The sequence below is a fragment of the Scardinius erythrophthalmus genome (assembly GCF_964197995.2).
Source record: "Scardinius erythrophthalmus genome assembly, chromosome: 21".
NCBI lineage: Eukaryota > Metazoa > Chordata > Actinopteri > Cypriniformes > Leuciscidae > Scardinius > Scardinius erythrophthalmus.
In genome coordinates this window covers 13,696,021-13,715,710 of record NC_138241.1, presented here as the reverse complement: position 1 = coordinate 13,715,710, position 19,690 = coordinate 13,696,021, and the positions used below count along the sequence as shown (strand labels likewise).

Sequence of the window (19,690 nt, the reverse complement as noted above, 5' to 3'; positions counted from 1 at the left end):
AAAGGTATAGGCTATAGCAATAGTGAGCTAGCTTTGAAAGCATGAGATCAAATCCTCCCTTCAGAGCGTCTACAAAGCCACGGCTACTCCAAAACACATACAGTCGAACCAAAATTTATTCAGACACCATCAACATTTCTCCCATTATCACAGTTTATTCGCTATTGTTTAGAAAATGGTAATAAAATGACAAGATCTCCGAGTTATCAAATCAGTTGATAGGCTATTTCACTGGTTTTGGCCATCCTGTCAGCTGTTAAATTTAAGTAGGCTACACAATTAGATAATACCAATTTAGGTCAACAAATTACCAAGCAATGCTTAATTTTGTTAAGTCTGTGGTGTAAAAAGGTCGCATTAGCAATTAAAGAAAAAACATGTAGGCCTAGGCAAAACATGGTCAGGTCAAAGTGTCTGAATAATTTGTGGTCCCAATATTTTATAAATTTTACCCTATGTCACAGTTTATTTTGCTATCCTCATGAATTATAGCGTCCTGTACCCACTAGTAAAAAAAACACATCAAAAATTATATCTGGTGTCTGAATAATTTTTGGTTTGACTGTAAATGCGTGTGCAGGGAGCAAACAAGCGTCACGAGAGATGGCGTTAAATTACCTCATGTATCAAAGCACATGACATTACAATAATAATGAACATAAACAACTTAAAGAGCATTGAGCTGTACCACCTGACTGCTGCAGATTCATTTCGGTGTTGATGGTATTTCCATTGAAATGCATAAATTCGAGTCACGAACTGCTCCGAGTATAACGTCACGGGGTTTCATCTCTTTCAAATTACAGTTGGCGCGAAGGCATCATAAGCTTGTTTTGGTTCAGGAGAAACTGTAAAAGGTGGCTGGCTGTTTTGGTGCTCGTGCTGATGAAGTGTGATGTGAGGAGTGCGCAGAGGTATGTTTGACAGGCAGGCAGGACATCATATCATTGCATTCGGGCCGAACGAAACGATTGGACGGACATTTTATTGTCCTACGCCTTCCACGGGCAAATATAAATACATTTAGACCACTTAATTTAGCGATTGTTGTCAGATAGGCTATGTGAAGAGTCTTTCCACCAGCATAACAAAAAATGTCTCTGGAACAAATCACCTACCCTAAAAGTTCATTCTTTAAGACAGAAATATGACAAAAACTTGTGGCGCTTGTATATATTTAGTCTAATGTCTAATAGCTCACAAACCAAACTAAGCCAGATCTTGTAAGTGGTTTGTGTTTAAAACAACTTTTAACAGGATGCCATTCTTTTGTTTGCACTTCCACCACAGTCAACCAAATAAATATTACTCTGCTTTTGTTTATGTTGACTAAGCTATATCGCCATATTGGGAGGTCTGAAATGTTGTAAGTGTTTTTCACTCTGAAGAAACATTATAATTCATCAGGTCAGTTACACAGAAAAATCATCCGGGGGTTGCACATCAGATTCAGTGGCCAAGTTTATTTTTCTACTTGTTCAGATGTTTCTGAAGAATAAAATTAATTTATGGTCAAATAAGTGACAAAAGGTCAACTTTTACATGAAGCATATTACCAGGACCCTAAATAAACAATTACAATCATGACAGGTAGGCCTAGCTCGTCTTTATTTCTACACTTTCTTGTATTTTGTGTAAATATTTAACATTGACCAGAGCAAAAAGTGTGTTTGGATGCGAGATCGGAAGTGACTTGACCAGCAGGGGGCGCTTTTCACCCTGTAACACCCAGTGTAAAGGTGCTGACAGTTTAAATTACACATAGCATAACACTCAAAGCTGTGGTACTCAACCTTTATGGATTTCTCGTAAGATATGCCATTTATCACACAAGAGATTTTTGACTAAATCAAGACGAAATAATCCTTTATCTTTTAAATGTATTTCCAACCCATAAACGCAGATGAGTTGTTCATTATTTATGGTTAAAGTTGTGATGTTTGAGATCAGTGTGAGATCACAACATTCAAATGCTGTGATTTGTGCTTATGCTGCTGTGTTCATCACACGCTCACCCTTTTCCACTTTTATTTCAATTTAACCATTGGTTTCAGTGTTAATCTAATCATATTTCACGCGGCTTATTTACTTCATCTCTCCTTTATGTCCTCCATAGATAGGCTAATCATTTGTTTACCTGGTTTGCAGTTCAGAAGACGGATCCATTGGCCTTATAGCTTTGACCTCGTGTTCTCTTAAAATAATTTGTGTGCTCTAAATCAGCTTTTCCTTCCTTTTCTTATCTATCTACAGCCCATATAGATATTTCCCCCCATCCTAGCTGATTTAGGAAGTCTGATCATTTTAGGTAAGATTTCTGTAGTTGAAACAGGGAACATTCTCAGAACTGTGCTATAACGTTCTGGCAAGGTTCTCTCAAAGTTACGAACAAACGTTTTTCCAGTAACATTAATAGAACGTTTCTTCAAAGTTATCTCTTTAATAATGTTCTCAAAACGTTAGCACAAAAACAAAACATAGCCTAGCTACATTGTCCATGCAACGCTTTTCCTCAAACGTTTTAGATGGACGTTAAATGTTACTATTTGTTTCAGAATGTTGAGAGAACATTCAAAAATAACAAACCCATAATGTTTGCAAAATGGAATATTCCCTTAACGTTTCATTACAAAAAAATATAATAAAAATAAAAATCTGGGCGTTTTGAGCGTTGAGAACATTCAGAAACATTTGAGCAAAACGTTCTTAGAGCATGTTTTTGTTAGCTGGGAAAACAGTGAATAAGTTCAGAATTCTAAAACTGTTAGGCTATACATATTATTAGGCTATAATAATATTAGTAACGCTTTATTTTACGTTGTCATTGTTACATGTTACTATAGTAATAACTAGCCTATTAATTATGCATATTACATGCAACTAACCCTGAACCAAAACAAACCCTAATGTAGTTAACATTGCTCAGTACTTGAATGTATAATTACAATGTAACAAATACGCCTTAAAATAAAGTGTAACCATGATATTTTACATTTTAAATGTGGTCAAGCCAACAGAGTTACTCATATGTGATTTTAACAACAGATGAAATCTGACCATAATATCTGGCCCTATGACACACTGTTTCGGGAAATAACCACACCCTCCCCTGATATTCGTCCAGAAATCCTTTCTATAGATTGATATCTGCAGTCCAGCACTCTGTATAGCGGCTCATCCTGAGGCATCGCCGCTGTGTCGCCATGAGTATTTACACTGAAGTGTCTGGCCACTTACCCTGACAGCAGGTATGTCCAATGGGAGCTGTTCATTCTTGCTATTAGTAGAGACAAACCCCGGTGTCTATGTTTACATTTCTATTAATCTTCATTATTAGAGTGGGAGCTCTGGTGAACCCGTGAATGGACTGAAGGATAAACGAGTTACGCCATGCGTAATGGCCGAACATATAGGCCTACTTGTTTCCATCAAAGCTTTGTGTTTATTAATACGAAATCAAAATGATGCATTAGGAACTGAAATGCAGTTACTCCAATGAATCACGCCATTTCATTTGTTTAAATAGTTTTTTTTTATTATTATTATTTATATATACTTCCGTTACGTATGATCTTATAATGATGTTTACTGATATTGTTTCTTATAGTGTGCATCGATGCCGAATTTAGTCCCAAACTTTCTGTTTCCACAACGCTGAAATCGCTAAGTGCACTATTTTTTGTCAGGTTATAAATCGATCCGCCGTGGTAACATCCAAATTAACAGTTTTTACTAAAAATTATATGATCAATACATTATGACAACATATGGTTTTACATTGCTTTAACTCATCAAAAAAAGTTAAGCAATTATCTAATTTTTTATAAGTTATACAAGATTCAACATTGTTTAAGTCAGTTTAATGTAATTTCAGTTGAAATGACTTAAAATCCCAAGTTGATTGTACTTAAAGATTTAAGGCAGCAATTTTTTAAAAAAAAGTGTAATTAACTTTAATAACTCGGTTTGATTTCATTAAGATTGCACAGTTGAAAGTATTTTTAAGAGTCAGAATACAGTTTTTCAGAATTTTTTTTTGCAGTGATTCAAATCTATCGAGATAAACGCTTGTAGTGTGATTAAACACGATGTGTCATTATAGGCTCACCAGCTACATCCTATTACAACATGCAATGCCTTTTGCAGACAGGCTTTACTTAAGAAGATTGGGACCCGCCATTGGAGGACGAAGAAAAAAAGAGGAGGACGGAAAGAGTGGGAAATTATATATTCAAATCGCCCAGCATTGTTTGTTATATTTGAAACCAATTGCAGATCACGTATTTATTGTGAAATTGTTATTACTCAAAATATGTCATACCTCAAATGCAGTTAGTCATGCTTATCAAAATAGACCTTCATAAACTTGTATATTCTTGTCTGACTTGAAGTCAGTGAAATATAAATTTAAATCAGTTTTATACCAACACGATTTATTCTCTGCTATAGTGTGCATTGGATCTCTACAAATCAGGTTATTGTCGTTTATTTTGTGAACCCTTTGTCTTTGAAAAACTGAGGAACAAAAGTGAACTGATCGGTTTAATTGTGCGCGTATTCATTTGTGAAACGTCCGAGTCTCTCGTTAATATACGAACATATTCAATCGCTATTTAAATAACGATTTGTTTCGGAGACTTTTGAAATGCGCATTATAATATTTTAAGTTCATAATCAAATAAAATGTATTTCATACACTTCGTTTTGTTTAAAATACATTTTACTATGTAAAACCTATTTATTTTGTTACCTATTTAATATTGCAAGAACATTTTGACTGGTTAGTAGGTTATTGCTCATATTAGCTATAGCAATGCCATTCGGAGAATGTTGGGGGAAATATCAGTATTTAGAATTTTGTCTGCACCTCTTATTGAAACTTTTTTTATTATTACTTTTCTTGATTTTTATGTCTTTTTTTTCTAGCCTACCACTCGCTCTCTTCTTTAAAATTAAATGTTGTAACTTAAATGTCCTTTAAAACTAGACTCTTATATAGCCTATCCGTGTTTCAAATTGTAAATATTTTTAGCAGGACTTTTTAAAAAATAAAGAATAAATTTACTGTTTTTATTCTTTCAATGCAGGTTTGCACAAAATCATCACACACACCGGATTGTCAATATTCGTAACATTTCTTAGGTAATAACTTTTCATCTATAAGTGCAATGAATGAAAAAACAAATGTCTCTGAGTATGGATACAATGGTGCCAGTCTAAAAGTTAGACCCGCGAATGTTCAGGGAGTATGTTGTCCAAATAGGTGGTCTAAATTGCTATGAATATTCATGAACATTCGTTCAACCATCATGGAAAGAAATTCACTCATGTTTATACTGAAAAGGTAGACTATACACGACCCTTAGGCCTATAAAACATGGCTAACATGTGTATATTGGAAAGTTGTCATTTATTTACAGACGGCTGGGTTGCAATGGCACTACCATGCCCGAATCCCCTGCAGAGTCCCTTGGCACGCGGACACGGGGGTCCCTTGTGATGTTTGAGGTTGAGAATATGTTCCGAGGTTGTTCAGACTCATGCTCATCAGCGCGTTAGTGGATGTGTTAGCCGGGAGAGGTGGAAGGCTGGGGTATGTACAGCTGTAAGGGTTTGTGTAAGCGGCGTTATTATAAGACGAATAGCCGTTATATGTGTACGGGCCTGGGTTCACCGCGTACGTGGCGTTGTAATTCTGCGATCCCGTTAAACACGGTTTGCCATCCCGGACCAGGACAGGCACCGCCACTCTCCTGGGCGGCGGCGGGTGATGGTGTCCTGCCATTTCCAGTGTTTTGTCTTGACGCTGTCGCTTGCATTTGTATCTGCGGTTCTGGAACCAAATTTTGACCTGCGTCGATGTCAGTTTCAGGGTACTCGCCAAATGTTCTCTCTCAGGAGCCGATAAATAGCGCTGTTGTTTGAAGCGCCGCTCGAGCTCAAAGACCTGCGCCTGACTGAAGAGCACCCGCGGCTTCCGACGCGTCCTCTGCCGCTGAGCGCGCTCCGTGTCCGAGTGCGCCTCGCCCTCACACTCCGGGGATCTGAGGATGGCACCGCAGCTTTCTAGAAAAACAGGAGACAACAAGCGAATCCGGTTAACTCGCACTTAACGTGATTCATACAAGCATTTCCTTGCATAAAAATATAGGCCTATTGCGCATTACACGAGCTGAGTCTGCCTTTATACAAAGTCTCTGTCACTCATAGACAAAATCACCCAGACTGTGCATTATTTAAAAAAAAAGGGAGCCTACAATAAAATTAAACAAAGTATATTATCAAGATATGTAAAATACAGTCCAGCTATACACTGTAAAAAAATACATATTTTCATGATTTGTTATCACAATTTTTTTTTCTTTTGTCAAATCAACCTAGTTGAAATTATGTTGAGTTTCTGTTGATTAAACCAATCTCCTTCATTGTATACTATTTTTTTTTTTTCAATGAACTCAAAACTTTAAGGCAACCAGGTTACTTTTTTAAGTTAAACCAACAATATTTTTTTACAGCGTAGTAAAACTTTATCGCTACTTTGAATCAACTATAGAGAGTAGAGAGTGCGTGAGTTAGTGCAAATTATGAATATGTGCAGCGGTCAATAGATTAGTCATATAGTGCAATAAATACTGTAAGTGGTCAATGTCATATATAGGCCTATATTTATGCATACAATGTCTTTGACAAGGTAAACAAAAAGAAAAAAAGAAAAATATAATACGATCATTCTAAATTTCACAACATGCAATATTATATAAATAATACAGCTTCATAATAATTGTTTAACTTGAATATAATGACACTTTAACGAGGTTATTTGTTTTGACTTGCATTGAAGACGCGATAAAATAGGCCTACGTTTGTTGCTTTTTATACAATCACAAAACAAAAAAGTTTTTTTTCTTTGATTTTTTTCCTCTTTAAAAACTATAATTTAACTTATTTGTTCCATTTTTGTGAAAGGTTGATAGGCACGTTTTATGCATTTTAAGTCAGTACAAATAATCATTTATGCTAAAGCTGCATGATTCATTCATATTTTTAATATTTGTCAAAAATAATAATAACAACATTGTAGGCTACTAAACAAAGCTACATTGACGCTTTGAATTATTCTGAATTATTCTTCCTATAATATTCAGAGACGCGTGCAATTCGAACTCCTCGTGCACTTTCGAAAATTCAAATTCGTTCTCGTCAGTTGTAAAACACAAAAATCACCCACTCGTTTCGTGGTCCTCAAGTTCATCTTCAAGTTTAGTGTCGACGTGTCCCAGGCCCGGATGGACGAACATCGGAGGGGAAAGGCTGCTCTCCACTAAACTATCCTGCATGGAGAGAGAGTTCAGAAAAGACATCTTCTCCTCGTTCTCAGAGAAGCCGGGGCTGTCTCCACCTCCGAGAAAACAGGATGATGGTGCCTGAAATCTGTCCCGCAGTTCCGGATGCAGAGATTGAAGGTGTCGAGACTGTTGCTCCAGTTTCAGTATATCCTTCACAGAAAACGGCGTTGATGTAGCCGGGCTCGGAAGCATCATCAGGCGCTGTTGGATTACATCTACAATGTTATATTCCTGATTCAACCGGCGGCTTCGAGAAGCAAAGCCCCCTGTTGAACAATTGTTTAGATAAGCAACAATTTCAAGTAAACATACCTAAACGTGTCGATTAATCTCCCATTGTGTCATGGCTGCTTGATTTGCATGAAGAGAGGTGAGGACCGCCACTCGTCGGCGTGAAACTGTTGTGTGTGTGTTTTCTTGGAGTCCGGCAGCACAAGGCAGTTCTTCTGCCCGGTGATGTCACGTTACCGGGGCGGGATGTAATGATCCTTCCTACAATCCACAGAGGAAACGCATACACTTTCATACCAGCAGAAAAACAACCCCTAATGTCACACGATACTTTTTCGATATAGCGAGCATTCATGCATCCTTTTAAAAAAGAAAGGTTCTTCAACGGTTCTTACATTTTTTTTATTTATTTATTTGGGGGGGGGGGGGGGGGAGCATATCATGAACATAGCCTACACAATTTTGAGTTGGAGATTAAAAAAGTCTTATCACATTATAGTTTATTTTTCCTTTCAGATCAGTATTGATTATGGTTTCTAAACTAGAAAAAGTTATGGAACACCCATTTAGGTTCTAATCGGAAGCATTTCATAAGAGTGTGTCTGGATAATTCCAGTGTGTCTTGAATCATTTCGAATGCAGTGTGTCTTGAATCATTTCGAATGCAGTAGACTTGACATAGAAAACAGCTCAAGAATAAATCCCCCCACATGCAAGGTCCTTATGGAAATGTAAATCATGTTAAGTGATTCAGTCATGCTTTTATGCTCAATGCAAATTCATCTGTTCTGCACAATTTAAAAAAACAAAACAAAAACTGACTGAAGATGTTTTCTTTACATACACACTTAACAATAAAGATTTACATGTGCACCAACAAGAGCTTTAGCTTGATGCCATAGGTTAACCTGAAAAGAACTCAAGGTGCTTTAAAAAAAAACATAATACTCATTCTAATAACCTATGACATCGAGTTTTATGTTATATCATTTCCAATGAAGCCTACCTCAATACATAGGTTCTTAGTAAGAAGAGACTGAACCCAAGTTGCTGATGATAATTAAAGAACTGTTAACTTATTTGTATTATTTGTTATTAACGCATATTCTGTGAGTTTTGTCTGGAGTGGACGCTTATCCTGCTGTTGCTATTATCCCATTTAAATCTGACCTGCACCACACTTGTGTGCCATTAGACAGTCAAGCTGGAGCAAAAACAGCTGCAGACCTTTGACAATTAAGAAGCAAGCGGATTTAAACATAACTTTGTTTGTCTGTGAGAGACAAATGTGTGTGTGTGTGTGTGTGTGTGTGTGTGTGTGTGTGTGAGAGAGAGAGAGAGAGAGAGAGAGAGAGAGAGAGAGAGAGAGAGAGAGAGATAGAGAGAGAGAGAGAGAGAGAGCGGCCTTAACGTATAGTTATCTAAAAAGAAATAAGGGGACATTTTCTTTAGTGGTCAGACATTTTTTTTTTTTTTTTTTTTTTGGTCGATTCTGTGTTAATCGAGAATTTTAATCTAATCTTGATTCCAGATGTGGATTCTAGATTTATCTTATACATCATTATTATCATTTCTGATTCTCGTTGAAATTTCTTTTGTCCTTAGAACATAATTCTCTCTTCACCTCTCCAAAGGTTGTAAGAGTATAATAAATAATTAAACATTTACCTTTGGGTTTTGATTACTTTATTACAAAACATTGTCTCAATAAAATTCAGTAAGACTGTCGCATTCATCACTCTAAAAAAAAAGCTGGGTTGTTTCAACCCATGTTTGGGTCAAATACGGACAAACCCAACCGTTGGGTTTCAAAATTGAATTTAAAAATGTAAACCAATGGTTGGGGTTTTCCATATTTGACCCATGAAACAACCCAGCATTTTTAGTGTGAATCACTAAAAGGAATATTACACATAACCATATGTCCCCTCCACCCCAATCCATCTTGTTAATGGCCGATTTAAACATGATCTTTCACAAATCTTCATCCTCAGCCATTTTGGAGACCCGAGTGCTTCCTTTGCGCCTCATAATAAGAAAGAGAAATTGTAGGCCTACGTTTTAGATATATTTTTCCTATCCTGTATTACCAGCCATAGGCCTACGTATCGATCACTGATGAGGAGGGCGCGCAGGAAACCTGTTTGAGGGCGCAATGATGCGCAACGGTGTCTCTCTGAGCTTCTGCTCCGGCGCCAGAGACAAAAGCCTGCCAGAGACTAAGAAGAGGAGAAAAGAAAAGAAAAGAGAGACGAGATTATCTCATCCGTTAGCTATCAACAGTGCTGTTTAGATCAGCTTTGTGTCCTCCCGTCCCAAGACTAATGGCTCAGGAGGAAAGTCGGAGTGGTGGGCTTCTAGCTTTTCTTTTAAGAACTGAATGGCAAGGTACATTATTTTCATGATATTTGCTGTAATTCAGTCTCTAATCATTGCCGTGATTTACTGCAATAAGTATTTGATGCTTGCTTGCTGAATAGCACGCACAGGACAGTTGCTGTATGACACATGCTAAATTATTGGTGGACTAATGCAGGCAGAGGGCCTAACTTTTTGTTTGGATTTGTGATTTATTGCAAGGTTCATGAAAGTCTTTAGATTCCCATCCTCAGAAAGATCAGTTCAAGCTTTTTTATCAGCACCGCACTTATCTGTCACAGTTTTCATGTGTTTTCATATCTTCATGTGTGCTGAGTGCTGACACAATGACAAACACCAAATCATTTTTTGTCATGTTTAGATGACAAAACTCGGATTACAAAAAAAAAAAAAAAAAAAAAAAAAAAAAAAAAGATAAAAAATTATGTGTAGGCAGGTTTAGGCAGGTACATGAGCTTTGTATGGTGTCCGATCACAGGATTTGGATGTTGTCGCGTGTTTTTATCTGATCTTTGCCCCACACACGACTAAAGTGTGTGAGTGTTTTGTCTGGTTAATAGCACCATTAGGATGAGGAGAGTCGCAGTCAACCAAGAAGCCAAGCTGACCGTGAAGAGCGCATGTCTGCACAGGACTCTCCTCTGGGGTCTCCAGTGTCCTGATGGATAGACATATTGATGATATCAACATCGGAAAGTAACAATAACGGAAACGCTTCCGTTTGGTTTACCCGACTTCTGTAGTCAGTGGTAATGTTATAATCATCAGTGAGATTATTTTCATAAAACAAAATAAGGTCGACAACCATTACACAAACACCACATCAAGGGATTTTACAACCCTCGTTGCGCATTAATTAAATTAAACGTTTCTGTATCAGATTGGAAACATCTTGGCATCTGTTTTTTATATTATATTATATTATATTATATTATATTATATTATATTATATTATATTATATTATATTATATTATATTATAACTTCGCTTCGCACACTTAAATTGCGTATTCATCTAAATGAAGTGCAACATTTTTAATTAGTAGGCTATTACTGCAATACATTACAACGAAAGTAATTTCAAGGGTCAGAACAACTGCGTTTTCACTTTTTACAATATCGCATGCCTTAATGGGTTGGGTGATATATTTTTTACGACTTTTTAAATGATATGACGATATGACGTTTACATATACGTGCATATCTGATACTTCATTTATTTCACTATTTTGGAGCACTATCTCATAATCTTATTTATTTGATCAATTTACTTGTTTGCGGGATATTATATAGTTTAATTTTTTTTAAATGTTCAGACATTGTAAATTAAATTCATTCGTTTATTCTATCTGTAAAAAAAAAAAAAAAAAAAAAAAAAAAAAAACACACACAAACACACATTTCCTTAGCTTATAAGTAAACGATTTATTGTCAAGATATTGCTGCTCCTTACAGTTTATTGTGCTGTACTTGTTGTCAGTTTTATGTTCACACTTTTGGTTATAATTTCCCTTTCCATGTTCGAGTACAAATATGATTTATATTGTAGGCTATTCCTTCAGCTATAGTGCGGCACAGCATACTCGTATAAAACATCTTTGTCCAATAATTTAATGCTGTCATGCATTTATCTTAAATTCCCCAACCCTCAAAAATGTGTATGGTGCTTCAGTGTTTAAGCATCAAAGTTTAATTTTAGTATTTAATAAAAATAAAAATAAAATAAAAACATACCGCCTTAGTACCCAAACCACTGAGATACTGGTTGCGTGCCGATGCCAGTCCTAAAAAAAAAAAAAAAAAAGAAAAAAAAAAAGGTTATAAGCCTATGTTTATATGAAGGAAGAGCCTGTTTCCTGGACCTAACAAAACCCAGGCCTGAGCACCATGACAGTGAGGCGGTCAGAAGAGGGAGGGAGAGGGCAATAGATCATCTTCATCTGGACACTGACTGAGGTTAGATGTAGAGGTACCAGAAGTGGGTCAAGGGCCTGCGTCTTTTCGGACCATCAACTGCTCATTGACATCACAGCATTCTGTGCAAACTCAAATCCAGCGAATGCTGTGAACAGCAGGAGAGTGTTTAGGCTCACATCCAAAGTCTGTGAGAATAAAATGTGAATTCATGTTTATGAGTTCTGACTCGAGAGAGAATATGTTTTGATGAATATCTGCTTTGTAAATATGAATAGCCTATAACTCAGTGTTTAAAATTCATAAATATTTTAGGTTTTGTCGAATTGATGGGTAATTCAGAACATGTAGCCCACGATCTCATTTGGACAAGCTGATGTTCATGCCATGTAGTAATTACCAAATTCCGAACTGTAAAAAGCCGATCACGCGCTTGTAGAACTTGTAATTACAACGTGTAAACTCATAATTTTCTGAGAGCTACGACTTGTACCACCTGACCACTGCAGATTTAAAGTGTGTTTGACTTAAAGCGGCGCTGTGCAGACCGATCGGTGTATGGCATCAAAGTACCGCGCGAGGATTCGAAAGCATTCAGAGCTTTATTTATGGTAATTATGTCACACATGTTTCACACTATTCATACGAAATCGCCAACTTGTATACTTTTTCCCATTAGATCAAGTTGAATTTACTGTAGGCAGCTGTGGTTGCCAGATCTTTACCGTAAAAAGCAGGCTATGGCAGCAACATTTTAGAATTACGGATTACAGTAACTTTAACAGTAAAAAATAAAATAAAATAAAAAATAATACATTGATCCAGGGGTGTAGTTTGTGGGGGGGTTGGGGGGGGTAATACCCCCCCCCCCAAATATTTAAATCTATGCATTACAACCCCCCCAATACTTATACCATGATCACAATATCAGAAGGCATATCCAAACTTCAACCCCCCCAATGTCCAAACCAAATCTACGCATATCCAAACTTCAACCCCCCCAATGTCCAAACCAAATCTACGCCTTGCATTGATCATTAATTTAACAACATTAGAACATAAAACTCCAGTGTAGCATATATAACTGACAATAAAAAAATAAAAAACTAATGCCAAAAAAAATATTTGATGACGTTCTTTTTCACTTGCAAAACGGTAAATTGAGCAGTATTTTATGATTTTATGTGATGTATTTTATTTGAATTGTCCTGTTTTATCAAAGTTTTCCACTACACCGTAAACCAATTATCAGGTTTTTCTTTAACCATATAAATGTGATCATGCTTTTAGAGCGTACCAAGGACTCGTTCTCAGTGGCCAACAGGAAGAAATTTCCTCACACGGTTCTCAGCAGGCCCAGAAAACCTTCCATATAAACACAACACGTATCTGAGGAGGTGCAGATCCTGTTGGGTCCCGGAAGGTGAGTCTTATCAGCTCCTGGTTTCAGTGCCGTGTGCTGCGCCAGGCCTTGAGACCTCGCCTGGAACCATTGTGCATCTGACCCAGCCGTATGACTGATAGCCTTCCCCGTTTCTGCCTCAGACTGGGGGGAGGAAAGGAGGGAGGCGAGGCACTGCAGCACCAGACATTCCCTGTCACACCACAGCTCTGAGTTAGGGAGGTCTGGTCTGGAAGCCCACTGACGGAAGTCAGGCCAGGAGAAATCCACAGAGCCCCTCTTGGGACTAATAAATTAGACAGCTGTATTTTCCCTCATGGCCTTAACCCCGCAGGTGTGTGTTTGTATACATGTGCGCAAATTACCGAGCGTTTAGCCCGTAATGTGTGTGACCTACGCCGCTGGTAATGTGGTGAGAGAGGAAGGCCGTAACCTAAATATTCGATTACGACAGACAGCGGTGATTAAGACGCAGCGAAGCCACCGTCTTCGAGTGGGATGTGAACGGCTAGATTTCCTCTCTTTTTTTTGTCTAAACATTCCCTTGGCCGTGCCAGAGAGGCTAAAATAAAAGGAAAGGTTGCTTCGAGTTCATCTGACCGCTGGTATGCGCACCGTTTACAAAGATTGTCATTCAAACAATAATACAATTAATTTTATTCAGATTTATATGTTGTTCATTTGGGGATGCACACCACATGACCTTCCACTGGATAAACATGTTGCGAGCGGGGAGCCTGTGTTACTCAGAGCAGCCAGTGTGGCGTCTCCCATCAAACTGACAATTTGTTTCTATTCGAGCATGAGATCCCATTCATTCGCCGTCGCAGCTGTAAATAAAACCCAAGCTCGTTTCTGCTCCTACATTTTCCTTGGGTTTTTGGAACGGCTCGTTTCTGTTGGGAAATATACAGTTTGTGACCAGCCTCTAACATCGCAGTCCTGGGAATCCTTTGGTTTGTGTAAGCAGGCCTCCAACAGGGAACGTTCTCAGAACAAGGGTTTCTCCTTAAGTTAGGCCTGTGATAAAAACATTCTTCCAGGAACGTTGACAGAAGTTATCTGGTCTTTAATAACGTTTAAGACTGGTTTTGGTTGTAACGCTTTTTGTTTCAGCATCCGTAACTCACTAAGTTTTTGAGCAAGAGTGCTCAAACTTTTATACAATGTACCCAACGTTTGTTTACTACAAAAGGGCCTGATTCAGACCTCTGTAAGAATATTACAGCCCTTTTTGAGTTGATGTCTAATACATGTTGTGGCTTTGTTACAATGTAACATGCTGGGGTAAGTTGTAACAAAAAGAGGCAAAAACAGGCCACATTTTATGCAATATGCTTCAAAATCCAAAAGAACAATACAAAACAATCTCTCTCTTTCTGTGACTGATCCTAACTCAAATCCATATGACTCATAGCTTATCCCTGATTGGTGGAATTGGGGGTTACAACTCTCCCCATGTTACAACCATACCCCACTTATTGAACATTTTAAGGAACAGTTTTAGTTGGACGTTACTCTAATGTTTTTTAATCCTTTTTAGATGGCATTCAAAAGTGAATGATGAAATAGAGAAAACATTCCCTTAAAAAATTCAGAAATTGTTTACATATCAATGTCTCAACATATTAAAGTCGAAAAAAGACTTGTTGAGACCACATTTAATACCTTGAATGTCTATATTTGTCTGGCTTCTGAAAGAAATGGCATTAGTGTGAAGGACGAAAAGAGAAGGCGGCGTGTGGGAGGACGCCTCTTCCCAGCGTTCAGATTTGGTTGATTTTTCAACTGATGGTTATTTCTTCAAGGTTTATGTTTCAGCTTCTTTTTGTTTAATGAAGATCACATTTGCAATTACTCAACATGTTCAAGTCGAAAAGCATATATCAGATCCATTCCCTTGAACGTCTATATTTGCTTGGCTTCTTCAGAAAAAACTGACAGTGTGAAGGACGAAAAGAGGAGATCTCAGAAGTATTCACAGCAGACATGTAGGAACTTGCAATCTTCCAAGTTGTCGGCCGCTGTGATTGCGATGGATCTCTTTCACTGCCGAGACTTTACTATTTATTGCTGAATAATCAGGAGTATTAGGGTGCTACATTTATAATCTCCGAGACCATAATAGATGTGGTTTCTTAATCAAGTAGTCAAATTTGCTTTGCAAATATTTTTGATTAAACATTTGTCAGAACTAATTCAAACCAGCATAATTGTGTGGTTTCACAAGCTCTAAGAATCATGGCAAAAGGACACAGTTTGTTGTGTTTCAATCCCGGCGTTCTCTAAATCTGGTGACTGAAGTAAATAAAGGCGAACTGTGGACAGTTGCTTGTTTCAGTTGGGTTTCTGCTGACATTATGACATGTTTGCGGTGAAGTATGAATTAAGACAATGTTTGTACGGTCCTTTCGTGTATGTTTATTTGTCCTTTTCAATAAGACGTAAACCAATTGGTGGCAGCAGACTTGTAGACATGAGGTTGCACTTCCTCCCATTGTTTAAAACGGTCAGATCGAAAAGTAGTCGAGGTCACAATTGAAAGAAAAGAAACATCTGTTCAGTGTGTGTGGACAAGCGTACACATATCTGTGTTTTGCTACAATGAAAGTCATACAAGTAAATGTGTTCGGCCTTCAATAAATAGGGTGTGACTTGGTCTGTTTGTACAGAACTGTAATGGATTAGCCTTTCAATGAGTAATGACACTCTAATCGCACTTAACAGCACTTATGCATCATACTTTTATTCATATTGACATACTGGGCCGTAACCAGCATTGACACTGAGGAGGACACCTTTTCTCAGGGTTCAGATTAGTTCTGATTTGGTTGATTCTTCAGTTGATGGTTAGTTCTTCAATATTTATGTCCCGAGGGTTGATTAACTGTAGATTTTGACAACTTATTTTTGTTTAATGAAGATCACATTTACAATGGCTAGATAATGCTTTTCAAGTGCCTAGTATTTTTTACTCTTGTCCCAAACCAGAGTTTCAATGTAAACTATAAAAACATCATATGAATTCAATTACATTTAAAGCTATGATGAGCTAAAGTGGGCTAACGCTAATCTAAGTAAAATAAACATAATTTGTAATGTAATTTATTTTATAAATATTTACACAGATGTCCCACAGTTGTAGTGTCGTTTCCACCACATACAACAAATTTGCCACTGTAACTAACTTTTATATACTTTTTAATATATTTTCTGTATACGTTGGTATATACTTGGTAGCAAGATATCTGAGCATATAAAAAGAAGAATCAAGGTAAATATCACTTATAAACCGAAAATGATATTCTGCATAGTTTCAAATTGAGATTCAAAATATGCATTAAAAAAGAAAATATGGTTTAATTGTGTGCATTTAGGAGACATGATAGTTAGGAAATTACCCTTAGCAAGAGTCTGTCTATCTAAATAAATAAATGATGTTACTTAAAATAAAATAGAAAAATATAAACTCGGCGTGCAAATAAAAACTAATAAAAAAATGACACAATTTTATATATAACCCCTGTTTGTATATGCTAAAACATTGCCGTAATTGAATAAACATCCCATTACGTGGATGTGCATGGTCGAATTGTTTCAGATCAAACATGTTAGTAAAATAAACAAATGAATGTGTGTGTGTGTGTGTGTGTGTGTGTGTGTGTGTGTGTGTGTGTGTGTGTGTGTGTGTGTGTGTGTGTGTGTGTGTGTGTGTGTGTGTGTGTGTGTGTGTGTGTAAATGTGTGTGTGTGTGTGTGTGTGTGTGTGTAAATGTGTGTGTGTGTGTGTGTGTGTGTGTGTGTGTGTGTGTGTGTGTGTGTGTGTGTGTGTGTGTGTGTGTGTGTGTGTGTGTGTGTGTGTGTGTGTGTGTGTGTGTGTGTGTGTGTGCGTGCACTAAAATAGCCATAAGGCCAAACATGGCCATAGTTAAAGAAACATCCTATTACATTTGTTGCCTTGATAATGCAGTTACATTGAGATACAAAGAGTTTCGGTGCTGTCAGATGAAATATGTCGTTGGACATTTCAGTCCATTTCTCCAACTACACCGTATCTCTTACCAACATGTCTCTCGTAACATGCCCACTCTGGATCTCCTGCAACATTTTTTCTACCCCTCTTTCTTCTATTCTCCCTCTCTTTTTAAAGAATGACTCATGATATTTAACCTGGCCTACTTACTGAGCTCCACCTATAGCTGCTCTCTTTTGCTCTTTTTTAATAGGAACGTCTCGGGTCCTCAAAACTCAGAATGCAGGGAAGGAAAAACATGGTGGTCTTTCAGTCAAGTCCATCAAACAGAACTGACGAAACCGGCAACAGAAAACAAAATAACCGACATGGAGCCTCGAAAAGGCCGTCTCTCAGCGAGGTGCGCCGACCCTTAGCAGGGAGGCTAATGTAACACGTGAACAACACGAGAAGGTCCTGCGCTGGAATGTCGCTCTGTGTACATGTTTGGTATGAGTTGCTGACTTCCCGTCATGGTCCATGCATGGTTTTGAAGTCAGGAAGACTTCTCAAATTCTACCTTTGAACGCTGTGTCGTGTATGTTTTTTTGGAGTCCATCAGAATGAAGCTGATCATGTGTTAATTCAGTATTTCAGATGTTTGTTGGTGTTATTCCAAACTTCTAATGTTGTAATGTTTTCATATTTGTCGGGTCTCTAATGCATGTTCTTTGATATGGTATTAGCTGACTGAAGCTGCAAACCATTCCCCAGAAGGCACTTGTGTCATTGCTTCTGTGCTCTCAGCCACTCTCTCTCTCTCTCTCTTTCTCTCTCTCTTTCTCTGTCTGTCCCTAGGCCAACAAACCTTGTGCTGGAAGCTTCAAATCCCATAATTACAAAGCTGACAGTTAACACACAGGTAAGATACGCTTACTGACCGGCAAAGAATGCAAACATCTTTTGCATGGGGCTGAGAGGGACAGTGAGATGGATGGAGGGCATTCTGCAGGTGTAGAAGTTACTCCTCCATATCTCCTAGGGGTCGTGGGGGCTTATAGATCCATGACAGGTTGGTTTACCCAACAGAAAACTGAGATATATTGGTATGTAATCTTATCCTAAATCATCATCTGTATTATCTTATATCTATTTGTCATGAGCATTATACATATTATATAATGCAGAAGTCTCTCGAAAATCGGATACTTCCCTACATAGCAAAAAACAGTATGCCAAAAGAACAGTATGTTCTGCGTCCGAAATCACGTACTGTCAGGGTAGGTACTACATTTGAATTTGAACTTACTTCTTCTAGTATGTTCTATCTAGTATGAGTGTGTGTAGTATGAATGTAATCCGGATGTTCTACTGTACATCTGCCATGTTGTTATTATCAGTAGAAGTAGGTCATCCACTTTTCCCCTACTGTTCTATGGCTGCGTCCAAAATCGCATACTCCCTTGAGTTGGTACTAATTTTGAATAACTTCACAACAGAAATAAATGATGTTCTATATAGTATGAATGTGACTATAGACTACATTCACCATGCTGTCATTATCATGTGACCTACCAGCGTCGCATCACTGCCATTCATATAAACCCTCTCCCGTGGCCTCATGGGAAGGTAGGCTAAGGTTCCATCGAATACACACTTCAGAATCTCGGTGGAAGTAGTAGGTCATCCGGGTACTTTTTGCCTACTATTTTATGAGTACCCTATGAATTCGGACACTTCTTTTGTAACATAGGCTACTGTTCTCAGGGTTATTTTTACTGTTTGACACATAGTTCGCACTATCTATTTGGACTTTGCATAGGCTACTTTTTTTTCTTTCTTTTTTTACATAGCCTACAGTCGGGATTTTGGACGCAGCGATAGTATTCGAAAAACACGGATGTGGAAGTAAAGTGTCCATCGAATACACACTTCAGAATCTCGGAAGGAGTAGGTCATCCAAAAAAAAAAATCCCCTTAAAAAACAAACAAACGGAAAATAACCAAAACGTAGGCTAAAATTACAGTAATTTTTAAAAATTTTAAATCCCCGTAAAAAAACGGTAATATTCCGGCAGCTGGGGTGCCGAAAAAAACCCGTAAAATGACAGAAAATAACCAACACATAAAATTACAGTAATTTTCCTTTATTCAAAATACATTTTTTGCTGTAATTTTACATAAAATGTTCTGTATTTTCTTGAGCTTTTTAATGTTTAATTAAAGATCTTAAATATTGTGGAAATGTATGTAAAAACCATGTAGGCCTACTTACCAATATATATATCGCTGAATATCGTCCGAAATCGAATGCTTCCCTACTAGCCATATTGTAGTATTCTTGATGGAACCACATGCCAAAAAAGTACCTTTATTTTTTAGAGTGATAGAGGGGGAAAAAAAATTATACCAATACAAAAAAAAAAAGTTCTTTCTGGTCAGTGAAAGTTCTTTGGGGAACAAAAAAT

The 19,690-nt window shown here is 37.5% G+C and overlaps 1 protein-coding gene across 1 annotated transcript; it reads right to left on the bottom strand.

Moving 5' to 3' along the window:
* Window positions 1-3,548: 3,548 nt before the first annotated feature.
* nkx2.3 (NK2 homeobox 3) lies at window positions 3,549-7,755 on the bottom strand. Its single transcript, XM_081350532.1, has 3 exons — window positions 7,659-7,755; window positions 7,229-7,547; window positions 3,549-6,066 (listed from the first exon to the last, which is right to left on the bottom strand). Exons 2-3 carry the CDS (start codon window positions 7,539-7,541, stop codon window positions 5,441-5,443), a joined length of 939 nt encoding a protein of 312 aa, XP_081206658.1. The 5' UTR covers window positions 7,542-7,547; window positions 7,659-7,755; the 3' UTR covers window positions 3,549-5,440.
* Between the last annotated feature and the right edge of the window lie 11,935 nt (window positions 7,756-19,690).

Coding starts and splice junctions, on each gene's coding strand:
- nkx2.3 (XM_081350532.1), bottom strand. CDS start 7,541: ATGATGCTTCCGAGCCCGGCTACATCAACGCCGTTTTCTGTGAAGGAT. Junction 6,067..7,228: donor ACTTGAGGACCACGAAACGA/GTGGGTGATTTT, acceptor CTGTTTTTCTAG/AAAGCTGCGGTGCCATCCTC.